This window comes from Gopherus evgoodei, chromosome 3 (assembly GCF_007399415.2).
Source record: "Gopherus evgoodei ecotype Sinaloan lineage chromosome 3, rGopEvg1_v1.p, whole genome shotgun sequence".
Lineage (NCBI taxonomy): Eukaryota > Metazoa > Chordata > Testudines > Testudinidae > Gopherus > Gopherus evgoodei.
The window spans coordinates 205693616-205712986 of NC_044324.1; the positions used below are offsets into that span (position 1 = coordinate 205693616).

Sequence of the window (19371 nt, forward strand, 5' to 3'; positions counted from 1 at the left end):
GTATAAAAACCATGCATGTACATGTCATACTGTTGGCATTTGAACCACCTAGTGAGGTTATTCAGATCAAAAGACATCTAAAATAGTTAGCAGTGAAACAAATTTTAAGTGGAGTAGAAAAGTAATAATCTTTACTGTGGACAACTGCAGGGAAAGAATTAAAGCATTAGGAATGGCAACACTGCAGAGTTGTATAGTAAGTGACAAATACAAATGAGTAAAGCAAAATAGAAGCATAAACCATTTCATACGCCCTTTTAAGTGTGTATCACTGTTTTTATTTTTTAAAGTTTTGAACAAGAGTCTTTACCTGGAGGTGCGCTGTGCTTGTATTCAAGCTTGTGCTGTGGATTCTTCCTGCAAGGAATGAAAACCAGTACAATAAAATCATTTCCTGCCCTTGCATCACACGTTTCTTCATTCAAGAATTATTCACTGCACAATGGAAGCAATCATCAAACTTTAGGGGACGTGAATGAAATTTAAATTAATCACTATGGAGTTTCAAATCACTTATCTGCAGCTCTCTTGATATAATAGTAAAAAGAAACAGCACCTCAGTATGTTACAGTAATCAATATAACTGACTTTAGCTTGCTAGAATCAGCACTCTCATAGTATTTATCTATGGCACTTATAAACCCCCACTACTGTGCCTCAATCTTTAATATATTCCTCTTAGTATTTCCTAGTTCATATGGTCTTTCAAAAAATAACTAGATAAATTCATGGAGGATAGGTGTCCCTAGGGATGGTGTCCCTAGCCTCTGAAGCTGGGAATGGGTGACGGGATGGATCACTTGATGATTACCTGTTCTGTTCATTCCTTCCGGGGCACCTGGCATTGGCCACTGTCAGAAGACAGGGTACTAGGCTAGATGGACCTTTGGTCTGATCCAGTATGGCTATTCTTATGTTCTTATCACCTGTACTTTACAGATGGAGCTCTGAGGCACACAGAGAATAAATGACTTGCCCAAAGTCACACAGGAAGTCTGTGACAGAGCAGAAAACTGAACTCAGGCCTCCCAAGTTGTTCGCTAGTGTCCTAATCACGGCGCCATCCTTCCCCTACACGCCTCATTTGTTCAGCCCAGTTTGTTCACCATTTTCAAAAGCATAATAGGTCCATGTTTGTGACACTTCTATACCTCAAAATAGCACCCTAGAACCCCCATATTCATCACTGTGATATGATTATATATTATGTACAATGCATGCCTTGTAAGGTATCATTTTAAAAGTCATTTTCAAATCATTTGATTTGCTGAATATTGGGTTGTACGTACTATCACTGTATGTGAAGTATTGCTATATGTGGTACTGAGATGTCTGTGTACTGTGGATGTCTATGTAAGTGCAGTGCCTGTCAGAGGCTTGTAACTTGACATTAGTATCATAGTGTGAGAGACAGCTCAGACTGGTGGGTTTGGAGGGCTCAGTGGTTCCATAGCCCAGGCTGCACCCCGAAGACCCCGTCACAATGTTGATTTATTACGAACCATCATTGGTTATGTATTCCCTAGACTCTTTTACATGAGTTCCAATGCCCAACCCATGCACATACCCTCAAAAGGGGCAGGAAATATATTTTTAAAAGGCTAAAGCTAGCCAGATAATACTATAAATGTCTTACTTCAGCAAGGAACATGCCCAATTATTTTTAAACAAGTTAATCATTTTACATTTTAATTACTTATTACATTTAAGTTTCATACATGTCAAAGAGGATTCAACTCAAATGTCATTGTAGACAGTGTTCATGTGCTGAATATTGTGCAGGAAGTGTACGAACAAAAAAAATCCCCCACAAAATAGATTTGTACACTGGAAACAGACTGTAAAAACTCTATGGCAGAGTTTTTTGTTTATCATCTGTCACAGATTTCTATGCAAATATGCTCCATTTACAAGTAAAAACTATTTTTCCTCTCAATTACTAGCCCCAAGAATCAGTCAAGTTAGCACCCAAGGTAAGTTTTTGTCTGTTTTTTCTAATCACCAGCAATACAGCCCTTGAAGTCAGTGGGACCACTCATGTTCATGTACTTTGCTGGATCAGAGCTAGAGTACTCAGCATCTTGCAGGAATGAACCTTAATTAGTAAACCCATATTAAGAATTATATTTTGTTTAGAATTTAATTTCACAGCAGTGCTCTCAACTTTCCCCTGAGGTTGTTTTCAAATCTCATTAACATCAATAGAAATAACTTAGAGTGTTAATAGCAGAGATCAATGCAAGGGAGGAAGAAGATGGTTCGTTAGTTCTATGTAGAAATATGGTGGTAGATAAAAATAAAATCACCTCCCACTTCACAAGAAAAAAAAATCAAGATTAATTTTCTTTCCCTCCTGCATCTTAAATTTTTGCTATAATTAGTGGTCTTTATAGAAGCTGTGATAAGGGATGATTATTTACTCAACTTGCACACTGAGAAACAGGAAAAATAAAGAGTGGCAATCACATGCAACTGACTGGGATTTTTATTACAGGTGTCAGAAAGCTTCTGGAGCAGGGGTCAGCAACCTTTCAGAAGTGGTGTGCCGAGTCTTCATTTATTCACTCTAATTTAAGGTTTCGCGTGCTGGTAATACATTTTAACGTTTTTAGAAGGTCTCTTTCTATAAGTCTATGTTATATAACTAAACTATTGTTGTATGTAAAGTAAACAAGGTTTTCAAAATGTTTAAAAAGCTTCATTTAAAATTAAATTAAAATGCTAATCTTATGCCGCCAGCCTGCTCAGCTCGCTGCCAGCCTAGGGTTTTGTTCACCTAGGCTGGCAGTGGGCTGAGCAGGGCCTGCGGCCAGGACCCCAGACCTGGGGCTGGGGTTCAGGGGTCAGGGCAGAGGACTGGAGGGTGTGTGTGGGGGTGGTTCAGGGCAGAAGGCTGGGTGTGTGAGGGGGTTCAGGGGTCAGGGCAGAAGGCTGGGGGTGTGGGGCAGAAGGCTGGTTGTGTGTGGGGGTTCAGGGGTCAGGGCAGAGCGGTGGGGGCTGTGGGGTGCAGGGCAGAAGGCTGGGTGTGTGGGAGGGTTCAGGGGTCAGGGCAGAGGGCTGGGGGGGTGTAGGGCAGAAGGCTGTGAGGAGGGGGTTCAGGGCAGAGTGATGGGGGCTGTGGAGGTGCAGGGCAGAAGGCTCGCTGTGTGGGGGGGGTTCAGGGGTCAGGGCAGAGGTAGTCTGGGGGGTGCAGGGCAGAAAGCTGGGTGTGTGGGGGGGTTCAGGGCAGAGGGCGTGTGGGGGGGTTCAGGGGTTAGGGAAGAGGGATGGGGGCAGTGGAGGTGCAGGGCAAAAGGCTGGGTGTGTGAGGGGGTTCAGGGGTCAGGGCAGATGGCTGGGGTGTGTGGGGGGTGCAGGGCAGAAGGCTGGGTGTGTGGGAGGGTTCAGGGGTCAGAGCAGAGGGCTGGGGGGTGTAGGGCAGAAGGCTGTGAGGAGGGGGTTCAGGGGTCAGGGCAGAGTGATGGGGGCTGTGGAGGTGCAGGTCAGAAGGCTCGCTGTGTGTGGGGGGGTTCAGGGGTCAGGGCAGAGGGATGGGGGCAGTGGAGGTGCAGGGCAGAAGACTGGGTGTGTGAGGGGGTTCAGGGGTCAGGGCAGATGGCTGGGGTGTGTGGGGGGTGCAGGGCAGAAGGCTGGGTGTGGGGGGGGTTCGAAGGTCAGGGCAAAGGGCTGGGGGTGTGGAGGGTCAGGGCAGAGGGCTGGGGTGCTCGGCTCGTAGTGGTGCTTCCAGCCCCCTGCCATGAGCGGCTCGTGGCAGGGGGCTGGAAGGGATATGCCCTGTTCCACCCCATTCCCCAAGGCCCCATCCCTACCTCTCTCTGTGCCCTCTACGGAGCTGTGTACATGCTGCTGCTCTTCCCCCTCCCCCTCGTTAGGGCCATCAGCTGATTGGCACAGGGAAGGAGAGGGGGAGGGGCAGGAAAGCACCATGCTGAGGGAAGCTTGGCTGCTGCAGGACCAAGCTTCTGCCTCCTGCCCCCGCAGGGGAGAGCAGTGAGGGGGGGGGAGCTGAGTGGAGTCGGGGGCCAGGACTGCGGCAGCGTGCCACTCAAAATTGGCTTGCGTGCCATGTTTGGCACGTGTACTGTAGGTTGCCAACCCCTGTTCTAGAGTCATAAAAACACTTCAAAAAATAATAATCATGCAAGATCCTGAAAGCCTGCACCATGAATCACAGGGGATCCTGTACTGAGATGTCAGAGTTTACCTTTAAAAATGGAATTAAAACAGTATGAAGCCACAAAGTATGAAACAAATGATATCTGGCCTACAGAGGAAATGAGATATGTACAACTAGCACACAGCCTGAAACAGCATATTTGCTCAAACGTGCAATTTTGAAGACAGCGGTAACTTTTCATTAAATCTGTTTAAGTAGGACATTTGATCTACAGTCTGTAATTCTAGTTTCTACAGTTCTTTGTTCATGAATATCCCTAAACAAACTATGTAACCCTGTCCTCATCACTGAATTTATTGCTAACACAGAAACTTTCCAGTGATTTCAGTGGCCTTTGGATCAGGTCTACAATTCTGAGAGCCAAACTGTAGCCTCCCATAGTAAAGTCAAGAGGACTCTTACAATTTCATGAGATTCAGTATGCAGTGTTTGCTGTGAAGGCTCCCCTCTGGAGGAAAAACTTACAGGACCTCCAGAACCAGAGGAACTAAGGAGCAAAAAGGTCTAAATCCACAGATCTTGGGGTCTCCTTGAGCTTTGTCCAATCTGCTACCCAACACATGCGTCCCCCATTTTCAGAAACTACACTGTACTGTCAGTCAATACAGTGGAACCCACTGCATTTGGGAAAAAGACTAATGGCCTAAGGATAATAGACCATATAGGAAGGTGTAATTTTCCGAACCAGAGTCTTGCTAAGAGAATGAGTCTACTTTGACTTGTCTTGGGAACCTGGACTTCTACTGATAGGTTCACAGACTGTTCAGAGATAATGTGTGCTTGGACTACAAAAAAAAACAAACAAACATTCTCCAGATAAGACAAAGTCCTGATGTGTGTGAGGGTTTTGGAGGAAAACCATGGAAAGTTCCAGGAGTCCATCACGTGACCAGTGTACCTATGGATGACAGAGATACAATACAAAGGACTCCAAGAGTGGGGGCTTCCCCGCCCCTCATTTGATGGTTTCTGCCCCTTTTCTTTTAGTTTTCTTAGTTTCCACTCAAAGTTGCAGGTCTAATGGGTGATAGCCAACTAACACAAGCAACATTCCATACAAGACAGTGTTATTTTCAGTTGTTGTTGTTAGGATAGCAAACTTTCTAACTGCGCAAAACCGAAACACCCTTGCCCCGCCTCTTCCCTGAGGCCCAACCCCACCTCCAACGCCCCACCTCTGGTCACTCCATCCCCGCTCTCTCTGTCAGTCACTCTCCCCCACCCTCACTCCGGCTGGGGGTAAGGGCTCTGTGATAGGGCCAGGGATGAGGGGTCTGGGGTGCATGAGAGGGCTCGGGGCTGGGGCCAAGGAGTTTGGAATGCAGGAGGGAGCTCAGGGCTGGGGTAGGGGGTTGGGGTGGGGGAGGGGAGGGGAGGGGATGCGGGCTCTGGAAGGGAGTTTGGGTGCAGGTGGGAGCTCAGGGCTGGGGCACGGAGTTGGGAACCAAACAGCGCTTATCTTAGGGGGCTCCAGGAAATGTCCAGCATGTCCAGCTTCTAGGTGGAGGGGCCAGGGGGCTCTGCACACTGTCCAGGAACCACGGCCAATGGGAGCTGCAGAGCCAGCGTTCAGGGAGTAAAAAGCGTGTGGAATCTCCGTGGCTGTCCCTGCACTGAGAAGCAGATATGCTGGCCACTTCCGGGATTTGCAGAGACCTTGCCTTAGCCCCGCTGCGCCACCAACTGGACTTTTAGCGGCCTGTTCCGCAGTAGTGACTAGAGCAACCAAGGCCTCTTTAGACTGGGCATTCTGGTCAAAAACCAGATGTCTGGCAACTCGAATTGTTGATGGATGTTATCGCATTATTCCCCCCCTAGCCTTCAGATAGCACTATACCTATTTAATCTTACTACTGTTATTTCAGAAAGACAAAATTTCTGTTAGAACAACCTAATTGTCTTAATATACAGTACTAGTTTCAGTTTCTTTTTAACGGTGTTTTTACGAGTGTTCATAGTGAAGCAGTTTATGACAATAGTTTATACATTTTAATATTTTCAGAACTTCACACTACATTTTTAGGCACATATGAAGGGACATACGTTTAAGTTAAGCCACGTTCACTTAGATGTGCTGTCAATTACACATGAGGCTTTTCAGAAAAACATACATGAGTCCAATTTTACAATAAAAAGTTGATTTTAAAACACTGAAGTCTCACTTTTGTGCCATACTGAAGCAGGGCTGGTGCAAGGAAGTTTTGCACCCTAGGTGAAACTTCCACCTTGCACCCCCCACAGCAGCTAACTCAGCCCCCCCCGGCAGACCCCCCTCCGCAGCAGCTATCCCCCCCACCGCAACAGCTAACCCTTATCCCCCCCGTCCCCCTACGGCAACTAACCCCGCCTGGGGAGACCACCCCAGCCCCGCCACGGCAGCTAACCCCGCCTGAGGAGACTTCCCCCCTTTCCCCCCACCGCCACGGCAGCTAACCCTGCCTGGGGAGACCTCCCCCCACGGAAGCTAACCCTGCCTGGGTAGCCCGCCCCAGCTCACCTCGGCTCTGCCTCTTCCACTGAGCACGCTGGCGCTGCTCTAATTCTCCTCCCCGCCCAGGCTTGCGGCGCTGATTGGAGGAGACTTAGAGCTGGGCTGTGTGCTCAGCGGAGGAGACAGAGTGGAGGTAAGCTTGGGTGGGGAGCTGTTCCCCTGTGCGCCCCCCCTCCCGTTACTGCAGGCAGCCCTCCCCACGCTCCCCCCCCCCCACAGCTCACCTCCATTCCACCTCCTCGCCTGAGGGGACTTTTAGGCTCCCCCAACCACTAGGCACCCTAGGCAGCCGCCTAATTTGCCTAAATGGTTGCACCGGCCCTGTACTGAAGAGTGTATTCTGCCAAATTATCTTTATTGTGCTTTGTTCTTCAATTTATATCAGGGTCTGACAATATCACTGTATTTCTCAGCAGCCAGAAAAACAGAATCTTTCCAGTTGCATTTAACGTTTTCTGTTTTACTAATCATTTAATCAGTGTTCCTATACTACAGAACTAATGAATTTGGGTCAGATTTTCAGAGATGCCGAGTATCCACAGCAATTATTAACTTTAGTTGGAGCCGATAGTGCTCAGCACCAATAAAAATAACAGCACTATACAAAACCACAGACTTGTACTTGATGGTATAGGAAAATGATTATCTAAACTTCAACTATTCAAGATTTGGGCTTTCTGAATTTTAGATACATGTCATCCAAGTCAGATAGTTGAGATTAATCTGTGTTCAGAAGTTTTAGACTTTGTATAGTTTGAAATTAGTGTAACTCTTCAATATGTACCTATTCAGGATTTTTTAAGGAGTGAATTTAGGGCTTGTGAGTAGTTGCTGAATTAATACCTGGAGACTTTATTCAGATACAGCATGGGCAGTGGTAACGTAAGCTTCTCCAGCAGTATCTCCTCCCTGCAACAAGAACATACTTCCAGGGTGAAAGGGAGGTTTCCATACTCCAGTTACACACACAGATCCACGGGCCCCTCAGAATATAGTCAATGGCAGCAGCAGTGCTGGTGGGGAAACTTTATGAGCCAGAGACAGATAATAGCAGCAATGTCGCTCATCACTATGTACCCAGTTCAAATCCAACTCAAGATAGTATATGCCAAAAGCAGTTACCATACAATTTTTGCACCAGTGGCTATGATGAAATGAGATTGTGGTTTCAATTCAATTCTTACAGGACAGACGATCTGGCCATTCTGGGATCCTCACTGAAGGCACAGCAGGTTGTTTTCATGCAAATGCTCATTTGACAATTCTCAAGAATACATTATAAAGAGACATCAGGGAGACGAGAATTCTCAGTTTTTTGTGGCTGCTTGAAAACTTGTATTAACAGATATAGATATTCCGTAACTGAGTACCAAAAATATTTTGGGAGTTCACATTCATTTTATATCCACACTTGACTATGTAAGTGATTTTGTCAATTATAATTTGAGGATGGGTGAAATGCATCTTCCCAGGACTTCTCACCTGCATTGTATTTACTCACCAATTTTTATTGCATAGTTAAAAATTTATGTTGACCCAAATTTTAAAACTTCTATTCCATCCTTACTCAGGCAAAGCTACTGATGTCAATGAGTTTTGCCTGCATAAGAACCATGTAAAAATGAACTAAGGACATTCAGTTTTAGCCTCATTTGTATGCACTTTTTAAAATTTGAAGTTCATGTCCACCTTAAGTATTCTTAAAAGAAAGTGTGTTGTAACACGGAATGTAAATGCCCATTTAAAAAATTTAACGTTTAAACGATTAAAAATATTTTGTTTAAACGTTTAACCCATTAAAGAAAGGGCTGGCTGGTGTGGGGCCGCTGGGGCTGGCCAGCCAGGGGGTTAACAGTTCAGGCAGGTTAACGCCTTACATCCTTAGTTGTAACTAATCTTGGGCTCAACTATTTTGTAAATATAGCTAAGGCTTTCTAAAGAAAGGTTTGACAAAGTAGCTTCCAGTATTGGCTCCCCACAGAAAAAGCCTAAGGCAGTTCAACTGCATGCATTTTTGAACAAAATTCAAGGAAAACAACTCAGCTATATACCACTATGATGCTTCTTTGTTTTTTAAAGACACCAATTATTGAAACCCACATTATTCAATAATGATGAGTGCACATCGCTAGGCATGTGATATTATTTGTTATTTATAGCACTCAGTCACCTTTGTTATTAGCTGAAGCTTTAATATAATCTACAAAAAACATTCTTGCTATAAACACTGCCTTGTGAATCCCCGTTGCTCAACTAATCTAATTTTCTTTACATTTCACAGAAAAAGAGTCTAGGTATTCTCTAAAAGGCACTTATTTGAATTTGTCAAACAAAGAGAAGAAGCAGTTTATTTGATTTGTGATTTTGTAACTACGATTTCCCAAAATATTAGATTTCAAGGAAGTCTGAAGCACAGAGTGATATTTAACTGAATGAAAACTCTGTTGCCAAAACACTAGAGGAGTAAGTCAATGACTTCTAAAGTGCTATATTCAAGACTAGATCTATATATGCACACACACTGAGAAGGAAACCTACAATATCTAATGGATTGGATCTGTCACACAGAATACAAGATTCTCACTATTGTTCATATGGAAGCAGAGGTAATCACCAATAAAATTCAAGGGAGTTGAATTAGTGGGTCTTTGATTGTGGTGGCACCAAGTATTTGCATCGTTCTCCTGTACTTCACTGCCTAATACAAGATTTGTGTGTGCCTCCTCAAATGCTTTACTTGAGTTTGCTTGAGGATATGGTGAGTGTCAAACAACAAGGTTATGGCATTATTAATTCATACACAATGAACGTCAGAATTTGAAAATTCGTATTTGTCACATGTATTTTTTCCAGTTGATTAAATAAATAAGTGCTGCTTTATAGCTCATTCTGCTATTCACTAAACTGTCCAAAAGAGAAAGAAGTTCACTTGTTGGCAGGCAATAACCTCTTCGTAAGGGACACTTCCAAAATAAGTTGACTATAACTTTAATTTATTCAAGAAAAATCCCTGTATCACATCTCCATATCATTGCAGTTTTATTAACTTAGAAAAGCTGTAGACAACACACACATCTTGAAACTTCTAACAGTCTCAAGTCTTGAAATCCAGGAAGAAAAACAAGTTATTCCTGCCCTTATCTATAGGTCAAAATAACAAAAAATTAAGCTGGCTTGGTAAGAATAAAATACAGTAACAGTAAAGCCATTTGGCTGATTAAGAAACAATAATATTTACAATGTACAGAAAGAACTGACTGAGTTTTCATCTGATGAATGTTTACTAAATACAAAGGAATACATATTTATCATTACCCTTGGGGAAGAATGTTTGTCTCTTCATTTAATGAACTTCAGGTACATAGCATATTCCACTGTAACTTGCCATCACTGCATAATTATACACCTATGATTCCTTCTGGTAAGTTTACTGAAGTTTTGTTACAGCTGGTAGCAAAGCCGAAAGGGAATTAATAAGTATTATATGAATGAAATTAACTTTCACTCTTAATCTCTCTCATTTCAATGTATTTTTTATTCAAGTTAAACTTCACAAGTGACAAAGCAACAATCTCTTGTCCCTTTATTGTGAAGCCAGTAAAAGAATGAACAGAAATATAACTTCTGTACAACTGATAAAATGCAAATAGCATTAAATAGCAAAGCTTCATGCACAACTAAATTATTTTCATTCAGTTAAAGAAAGAAAAATTAATACAACCAACTACAATTGTAGCACAGCTTTATTTATGTGTGTTAACTTAGCACCTACAATGTGAACTGAGATGCAAGTCCCATGCACACCAGCCTCTATACATACAAATATTATCGCCACTCCAACAGAAGTTCTGTGGCCCCCCAGGGACACTTTATGCAGACGAAAACAACAAGGAGTCCGGTGGCACCTTAAAGACTAACAAATTTATTTGGGCATAAGTTTTCATGGGTAAAAAATCTCACTTGAATTCAATGTCTGCATCTGTAACTTTCACTCCATGCATCTGAAGAAGTGAGGTTAGTCTTTAAAGTGCCACCGGACTCCTTGTTGTTTTTGTGGATACAGTTAACGCGGCTCCCCTCTGATACTTTACGCAGATGCTTCAGGCTGGAGGGGATTTGGCCCTCCTCGTATAAGCTATTTGGCACTGAGGTTGATAATCTCTTATTATTTGGGGGGCTGATAGCTAAATAAGACTAACAACTTGGGAAAACAGCGGAGATAAGGAATTGTTGGTTTATTTGATATGATTTAATCAAACTAATTAGATAAAATTTGATGATTTGATAGTAATCCACTTTATTTTAATTTGATTTGTTTATATGTATTTTGTGCTTTTGTATTATTTCGTTTTATTAATAAAAACATATACAAATGGAAACTTAACTACTCTACCCAGCCTTTCACTGGGAAGGTTGGTTCCCCTTTTATGAAGAGAAAGGGCTATGTAGTAACCGTCACAGTGGAAGGGGAACCAATGTTCCACAAAACCAAAATCTTTTACACCACTTACCTAGTCAGCAGTTCACTCCCAACATTTTTCAGGATCCATAGAAAAAAAGTGGTACAAATAGTGCCTGGAAGTGTGAGGAAAGTGAATAGTACATACATGGATATGTTACCATAGGTCTCCAAAACCTGACAATTTCAGATTGCCTGTAAATTAGTCCAATCCAGAACATGAAAACTACATTTTCTGTGATTTTCCTGGCCTAAATTTTAAATATGCTCTGAATTAGATACTCTCTTATGAAAAATCTCCATAATATAGTAGCAATTCTCTGCAAGAGAAAAATAAATCAGCTACAGAAGTGATTATGTCCATGTACAAATGTAATCCAATGTGCTAATATTACCAAGACTCATAAAATATTCCTCTCACACAAAATAAAATTTAAGATGAGGAAGCATTTTGATTGGTTTTACAACACATCACTGCAATAAGAAAAAAAAACCTGGTTCCTTGAAGCATATACTTGAAACAATACCCACAATAGAGTTGTTTTCAAGGCTCCAAGAATGTATTTTTTATTGAATTCATTTTGTTCATAATCTGTGTGACAGAGTGCTGGGCAACAACAGCTGAGCCAGCACTCTGGTCACCACAGCTCCAATTAAACACTGCAGAATAGACCTTGTTAAGAAGAGCTGCGCCCAACTGGTGGATGGAGGAGAGCTGGAAGACTAATTTAGCTATTAGGCAGAGGATACAAAAAGGCCCAGGAACGAAGTAGAAGAGGGGAAGCTGGCAGGTGAGAGGGAGGGAGAGACTGCGCTTCACTGCTTTCCTCAGGAGCTAAGGACTCCCTAAAACCATAGGAGTAAGACTGCATAGTGTAGCAAGGGTGGCGGGAACCAACACTGTAAATAAACTGCACTGAACGTTTTACCAGCATAGAGCTCTCTGAACTGCTTACGGACTTGAGCAGAGGCAGGAGCAAGTGGGCCCAGCCACAACCACAAATCTTACAACTGAAGAGTACTGTTCTAAAACGGCTACATTTCAGAAAAAAATAGAAAACATGGCCCTAAATATAATGCTTTCATATTAGGATGATTTTCATTTACCAATCACTTTGAACATTAAACAATATATGAAAACTGTTCAGAGACAAGTATGAAGATGAGCATTTCTTAACTAGCAATAACAAATCTGACCTCTCATAGAAATTTGGATATTACAAATATACACAAATAATTGAGAATACACATTGTTTACATTACTTCAAAAAGTATTAATCAAAATTAATTCCAGTGATCATATTGCTTCTTCTTTTTACAGGACGTTTACATTGAAGTATTTAGTTGAATTATTTTTAAGCTTTCCAAAATCTGAGAACACTCTTGAATAAAATAAAAAAACCCAACTCAAACAAGATATGCACTTAAAAAGGGGGAAAATATCTATTTATATGGGAAAAGAATCTGTTGAAGCTGTATGTGAGAGGTCAGCCTTGCAAACATGCCACTGAGTATAGGCCCTTTCAGTGCAGCTGTGTAACTGATGGGAGAATTGAGAGCTATTGACTAAATTATTAAGTACTTGTGTAGGAGAAGCATTTTCAGCACTGCTTTTCACACACTCATGTGGAGGCAGGAGTCTTTGTAGCTGTGAAAATAACCCTCAAAATGTGAACTAAATACAAGCGGAAGTGAGGTCTGCCTGATTCTGCAGACAGCTTGAAACAAATTCAAAAATGTCAAATGCTCAATTCAACTCCAGGTATTATTAATGAAGATTAAGAGGATGGGTAACAATGTTGACATTTTAAAGGATTGAACTACGAGTTATTTGAGGAGGGAGATCAAGCTAATGTGCTCCATTGCTGGATATGGTAGCAGATGTTGGGGCAGACAGTTAGTTACTATTAAAAACTTTCTTCATCTTCCCAAATTTAAAGTCACCTAACACGTTTGCTCAAAAGGAGGAAGGAAAAAGGAGTTGCATCCACTCCCCAGAGCCTTAACTGTCTCTTGGTCACCAAAAAACAGCAACAAAAGATCACCACATCTTTCTGAATGTCAAAAGCCCCCACAATCCCCTATCCAGAAAGATAAACATCCTGCTTTCTCACAACAGACTATGATGTATTTATGTGTTTTCCTTACAAAATCCCGTGGTACATTCGAAAATGTAATTTGTGGGCAATGAAAAATAAAATTATTTTATTATCAAAACAAATAACACTGTCCAGGTTAGACAGGAGAATGAGTGTGCTTGGGGGAAACTGCCAGTGCCGCACAATTATGGATTTCTGCCACATATTTTAGATCAAATGTGCTACAAAAGACATGGGCCTTGTGTATTAGATGGCTCTTAAAAACAAAAATATAAGTCAAATAGAAACCAATCTCCACACCATATTCTCATTATACTTGTCTATTTGAGATAGAGAACAAGACTGATGAGGAGGGAAGGCAGAAACTACTACCCAGAGCAGGAGTGGGCAAAGTACGGCCTGCGGGCTGGACCCGGCCGATCAGGGGGTTCGATCTGGCCCGTGGGATTGGCAGCCCTGTGCCACCACAGGTCCCACGCTGCTCCTGGAAGTGGCCAGAACCTCGTACTGGGGAGGCGGGGGGTGCTGGGCGGGCGACAGAGGGCTCCATGTGCTGCCCTCGCCTGCAGGCACCACCCCCTGCAGCTCCTATTGGCCGGGAATGGGGAACCATGGCCAATGGGAGCTTCAGAGGAGGTACCTGCAGGCGAGGGCAGCGCATGGAGCCCTCTTCCCCTCCGTCTCCCAGGGGCCAAAGGGACGTGGTCACTTCTGGGAGCTGTGTGGGGCCAGGGCAGACAAGGAGCCTGCCTTAGCCTTGCTGCCACCCCAGAGCCCCTCCGGGTAAATGCCCCAACCTCCTGCCCTTACCCCCCTGCTACACCTTGCACCCCTCCTGCACCCCAACCCCCTGACCTGGGCCCCCTCCCGCAATCTGCACCCCTCCTTGCACCCCAACCTCCTTTTATGAGCCCTCTCCCGCACTCTGCACCCCCCCTTGCAGCCCAATCCCCCGCCCTAAGCACCCTCATACGCCCTGCACCCCTCCTGTGCCCCAACCTCTTGCCTTGAGCCCCTTCCTGCACCCCGCACCCCCTCCCGCACCCCAAACCACTGCCCCAGCCCTACATTCATGGCACTACGTGCAATTTCCCCACGCAGATGTGGCCCTCGGGCCAAAAAGTTTGCTCACCCCTGACTTAGAGGGTGCAGGAATTTGGAAGGGAGAAAACTGATGACATTTCATTCAGTCAGGAAAATCTATCTGGACTTAAGGTAGACTAAAACTCAAAAATATTCCAACCCTCAATTTTTATAGTGACTGCCACACGAAATCTGACTTGAGTTCAGATTGTTATAATCTGATGGGAAATATATGGATTCTAGGCTTCTTTAACTGTACATTATTGCTATGAAAATAAAAATGAACCAAAATCCCACATAGCTAACATTCAATCATAATTTCACAATATTTTTAGTGTGCACAGCAGAGATAGCGAAAAGCACCACACTCCTAGAAGTGTGTTTACACCACAGACAAGAAAGTCCACTCAGCAGAGCTAAATTAGTTTGTACTCTATAAAAAAAAATGCAGATAAAACACTAAAATAACTGACGTTTACCAAGGGTTAAAGTACAGAAACAGGAAACAAATACTGTATGCATCTAAGATATTACAAACAAGAGAAAGGCGAAAAAAATAATTGGAAACCCTTTTTAAAGCTGTTGTTATATCCAGTCATAAATAATTGAAAAGAGCTTTGGGTTTTGGCATTATTAGCACACATTAGCAACTTATTTTGCCCATTAACAGGTCAATATATATTAAAGTACTTGTAAAAATACATTTATTAAATTATATTCCAGTAGTCTGAAAAAGTAGAAATTCAGCTAACAGCTGAATTAATTACTAATCATTTCAGGCATGAACTTGAAAAATTGCTTTTGCCTACACCAATTTAAACTGAAACTAAATTACGATAAAACACATTTGATCATTCTAATATATTATACTCATATGGTAAAGTACTAAAAAGGCCTGTAAGACCTGAACAAAGTGCTCTCAAATGAGCTCCAGACCAACAACAGTTCATGAACTGCTCAGAGACAATTAATGCAGAGAAGCAGCAAAATAAATCAACCGCAGGACTGTTATGACTTATTTACTTGGGCTTAAAAGAGAACAACAAGGACCTGAGTCTCTTCCCTGTCAATAACCCCCTGCTCAGCCAATCAGGGTAGAGACTGAGGGACGGGAGGCTGAGGGTTCTCCCCAGGTATCCCAAAGGATGACCCAAGTCACCAGTGGGGATCACTGTTCGAACACTATTTCAGCTCAACATTTTTGGATAGATCTCTCACAATAGGAGATGCAGAGCAGCCCCTGAAACACACACACACACACACACACACACACACACACACACACACACACACACACACACACACACACACACACACACACACACACACACACACCCTTCCTTCCTATTGGTGGGAGGGCAACAGTAGAAAGGACAAAAGAGATGAAGAGGAAGCTTGGAGGGATGGAGGAAAAGATAAAACAAAAAGGACAAATCCTAATATCCCCAATGATTCTACAGGAAAAAAACCCCAGGTGGGGAATAAAATTCTGTCGCCTTAAACCTTAAACTTTCCATGCCTAGAATTCAGCTGGCACCAGATGGATCACACTGAGCAGGTTCCAAACCTCTCGGAGGCTCTTACCTTCTAAACAGGGACGTCTGTTTTCTAGTAAATTCAGTAAAAGTAAAGGAGACATCTCAAAAGAGGTTCCTCCTCACATTCACCTATGTGAACCCTAATATTCTCTCAGTCCTCAAAGAGAGACCTTGAGAAGGAGACTTGCTGAAGCAAAGCCACAGGGCTCTCCGAGGCTTTCCTGGCCCTGCGCCCCTGTCCTGCCTGGCTGATGTCAGCATCTCTCTGTGAGGTCACCACCTCCCCATCACCTTTGACCAATCGACTGAGGTCCTGCAAAAGGCCATTGTGATGTCACTGCCACACCCCTCCCCTGAAGTGCTAATGTCCTGCCACTGGCCAGACACTTTCAAGGTTTGAGCTACTCCTTGTGGATCACCCCACTCAATTAGTAATAAAATACTGAGGCACCAGGCCACTTAAAAAAATCCTGTCCTAATCAGAGCAAATCATTCAAAACATCAGTCAGGTCCTTTTTATTCTAAATATCAATTTACAGACAGATAATGTTTCTTAAAAAGTAGTCAGCACAGGGAAGGGCAAGCTACGGCTTGCGGGCTAGATCCGGCCTGTCAGGGCTCCCAGTCTGGCCAGCAGGATTGCATCCCCGTGGTGCAGTGGGGCTAAGGAAGGCTCCCTTCCTGCCCTGGCCCCACACCAGTCCCAGAAGCGGCCGGCACCACATCCCTGTGGCCCCTGGGGATGGAGGGGGCAGAGGGCTCCATGAGCTGCCCTCACCTGCAGGCACCACCTCCTGCAGCTCCCATTGGCCAGGAACGGGAACCGTGGCTAATAGGAGCTTCAGGGATGGTTCCCACAGGCGAGGGCAGTGCATAGAAGAGCCACCTGCCCCGCCCCACTCCACCCCCAGGAGCCACTGCCAGACATGCTGGCCACTTCTGGGAGTGGTGTGGGACCAGGGCAGGCAGGGAGCCTACCTTAGCCCTGCTGTGTGCCGCTGTCACCCCGGAGCCGACTGAGGTAAGCAGTGCTGGGCTGGAGCCGACACCCCGAATCCCTCCTGCACCCTGCACTCCAACCTCCTGCCCTGAGCCCCGTAACCCGCTGCCTTGAGCCTCCTGCCATACTCCTTTCTGCACCCCAGCGCCCTGCCCTGAGCCCCCAACTCCCTGCCCTGAGCCTCCTGCCACACGCCTTCTGCACTCAAGCCCCCTGCCCTGAGCCCCCAACCCCTTGCCCTGAGCCCCCTGCCACACCCCTCCTGCACCCCAACACCGTGCCCTGAGCCCCCTCCTGCACTCCAACCCCTTGTACTGAGCCCCTCCCGCACCCTGCTCTCCCTCCCGCATCTCAACCCCCTATCCCAGACCTACATTCATGGCCCTGCAAACAATTTCCCTACCCACGTGTGGCCCTCGGGCCAAAATGTTTGCCCACCCTTGAGTTAGCCTTTTCTCCCCAGATCTTTCCAAGTTGCATCCTTCAATCAGGTTATCTATCACTTTATAAGCAAACAAAAACAAAACACAGATTAAGGAATGATGTGAGAATGTGGAGAAAGTGGATAAGGAAAAGTTATTTACTTATTCCCATAATACAAGAACTAGGGGTCACCAAATGAAATTAATAGGCAGCAGGTTGTAAACAAATAAAAGGAAGTTCTTCTTCACGCAGCACACAGTCAACTTATGGAACTCCTTACCTGGAGGTTGTGATGGCTAGGACTATAACAGCATTTAAAAGAGAACTGGGTAAATTCATGGCGATGAAGTCCATAAATGGTTATTAGCCAGGATGGGTAAGGAATGGTGTCCCTAGCCTCTGTTTGTCAGAGGGTGGAAATGGATGGCAGGAGAGAGATCACTTGATCATTACCTGATAGGTTCACTCTCTCTGGGGCACCTGCGGTAGACAGATACTGGGCTAGATAGACCTTTGGTCTGACCGGGTATGGCCGTTCTTATGTTCTTGTTTCTTAGCACAAAATATTGTCTCTACATTATTCTTCTGCATTAGGTATTCATTCTGCTCCTGATAAAGGTGCATTGGGAAGTTATATCACAGCAGTATACCACAGATTTTTCATCCAAAACATTTCTGATTTGAAAAACAACTATAAAAATTACATTGATGCATAAACCAAAACAGCATCCAACACTCAAAGCTGTGTTAGTTCTGTCATTTTTCAAAGGAGAACTGCACTTTAAGAACATCTTTAGAGTCACCAGTTTCCAGCCAAACTATGGGGGGGGAATTTTTTTTAGACTTGTGTGTATAGAGGTCAGTAATGTTAAAGGAAGTTGTTCATGCATCAATACGTCCCAACCGAAATGCTGACAACTTTTCAAGACATGACTTTGCCCAGTAAATCTAGCAGCCATTAATTTCAGCTGGATCAATCTCTAAATGTGTATATTGAGGAGTGAAATGAAACTTGCTGATATCTTTCCAAACAATCAAATGTCCAAATTCTAAATATACATTAAAAGAAAGTGCAGAACTTTCACACCATGAGGTGGACTTCATTACTTAACAAGACATACTTTAAAAGTGAACTAAATTTTGTGCCTGTTATTCTAAGAAATCAAAGTGTTGAATATTAAATATTTATATTTGTTGTGACTGATTAGATGCAAGATGTGTGTATAAGAAGTTAGGACACTAAAAATGCTAGGCCCAAAACAATGTGTACTTTTTTCTTCAGACTTGAAGAAGAGTTCTGTAAACTTGAAAGCTTGTCTCTCTCTCACCAAACAGAACTCAAGCTAATAAAATATGTTACCTCACTCACCTTTTCTAATATCCTGGGACCAACATGGCTGCAAAAACATGGCATACAAAAAAACCACTTGTCAGATAAGCTGTAGTGAATGAGTAAATCATTCTCTCTTTCAAATAAAGGATATAAAGGGTAGATAGATCTTCAACCTCCATAACTTTGGAAATTTATTCACTGACATGCCCATTGTGGATGTAATGTTCATCTCTTTTGACATGCCTGTTAGATCAGATACCTATCAGAGGTACCTTTGCAACAAATAATATTAGTGACAAAACATAACCCTGTCAAAAAAATGCCACAACAGTAAGCTATCCCAAGATTTAATTTCAAGAACTACTCACTGCTGTATCATCACTTTGCTTGTATAGCTCCCAGTCAAAATATGTCTTGCTTTACAAATATAGACAGACAACTGTATTGGATTATATTTCTTACCTATAACAAGTAGTTCCATACGGACATTCAGGCCTGTCATCGTCATCTTGACTTACAACCTCCATGTCATGATAATCGTGGTCACCAGGGTGACTGAACTGCTGAAAATGAAGTGGATTCTTCCTGTGATATTAAGGAACATATGTAAGTAAAAGTAAACAATATGACATTCATCACTCATGTGCATACAGGGATGGGGAATGCTGTGCAGCTAATTCAAGCAAGTTTATATTTAACAATGCATAGTTATTCATCTATTTGTGGCAAGCTTCAATTCTGTAATTTTAGTCATTTAAAACCTACTTT

The 19371-nt window shown here is 43.5% G+C and overlaps 1 protein-coding gene across 4 annotated transcripts in view; it reads right to left on the reverse strand.

Moving 5' to 3' along the window:
* The window catches only part of APLF (aprataxin and PNKP like factor), a 111292-nt gene that overhangs the window by 22858 nt on the left and 69063 nt on the right, over nt 1-19371 (reverse strand). For 2 of the 4 annotated variants that reach the window (XM_030557866.1, XM_030557864.1), the window contains 3 exons: nt 19066-19188; nt 7512-7577; nt 311-357 (listed from right to left, as the gene is read on the reverse strand). In XM_030557866.1, the coding sequence (XP_030413726.1) occupies nt 311-357; nt 7512-7577; nt 19066-19188 (236 nt within the window). The remainder of the gene's footprint in view (nt 1-310; nt 358-7511; nt 7578-19065; nt 19189-19371) is intronic. The other 2 variants (XM_030557867.1, XM_030557865.1) reach the window with 1 other exon arrangement.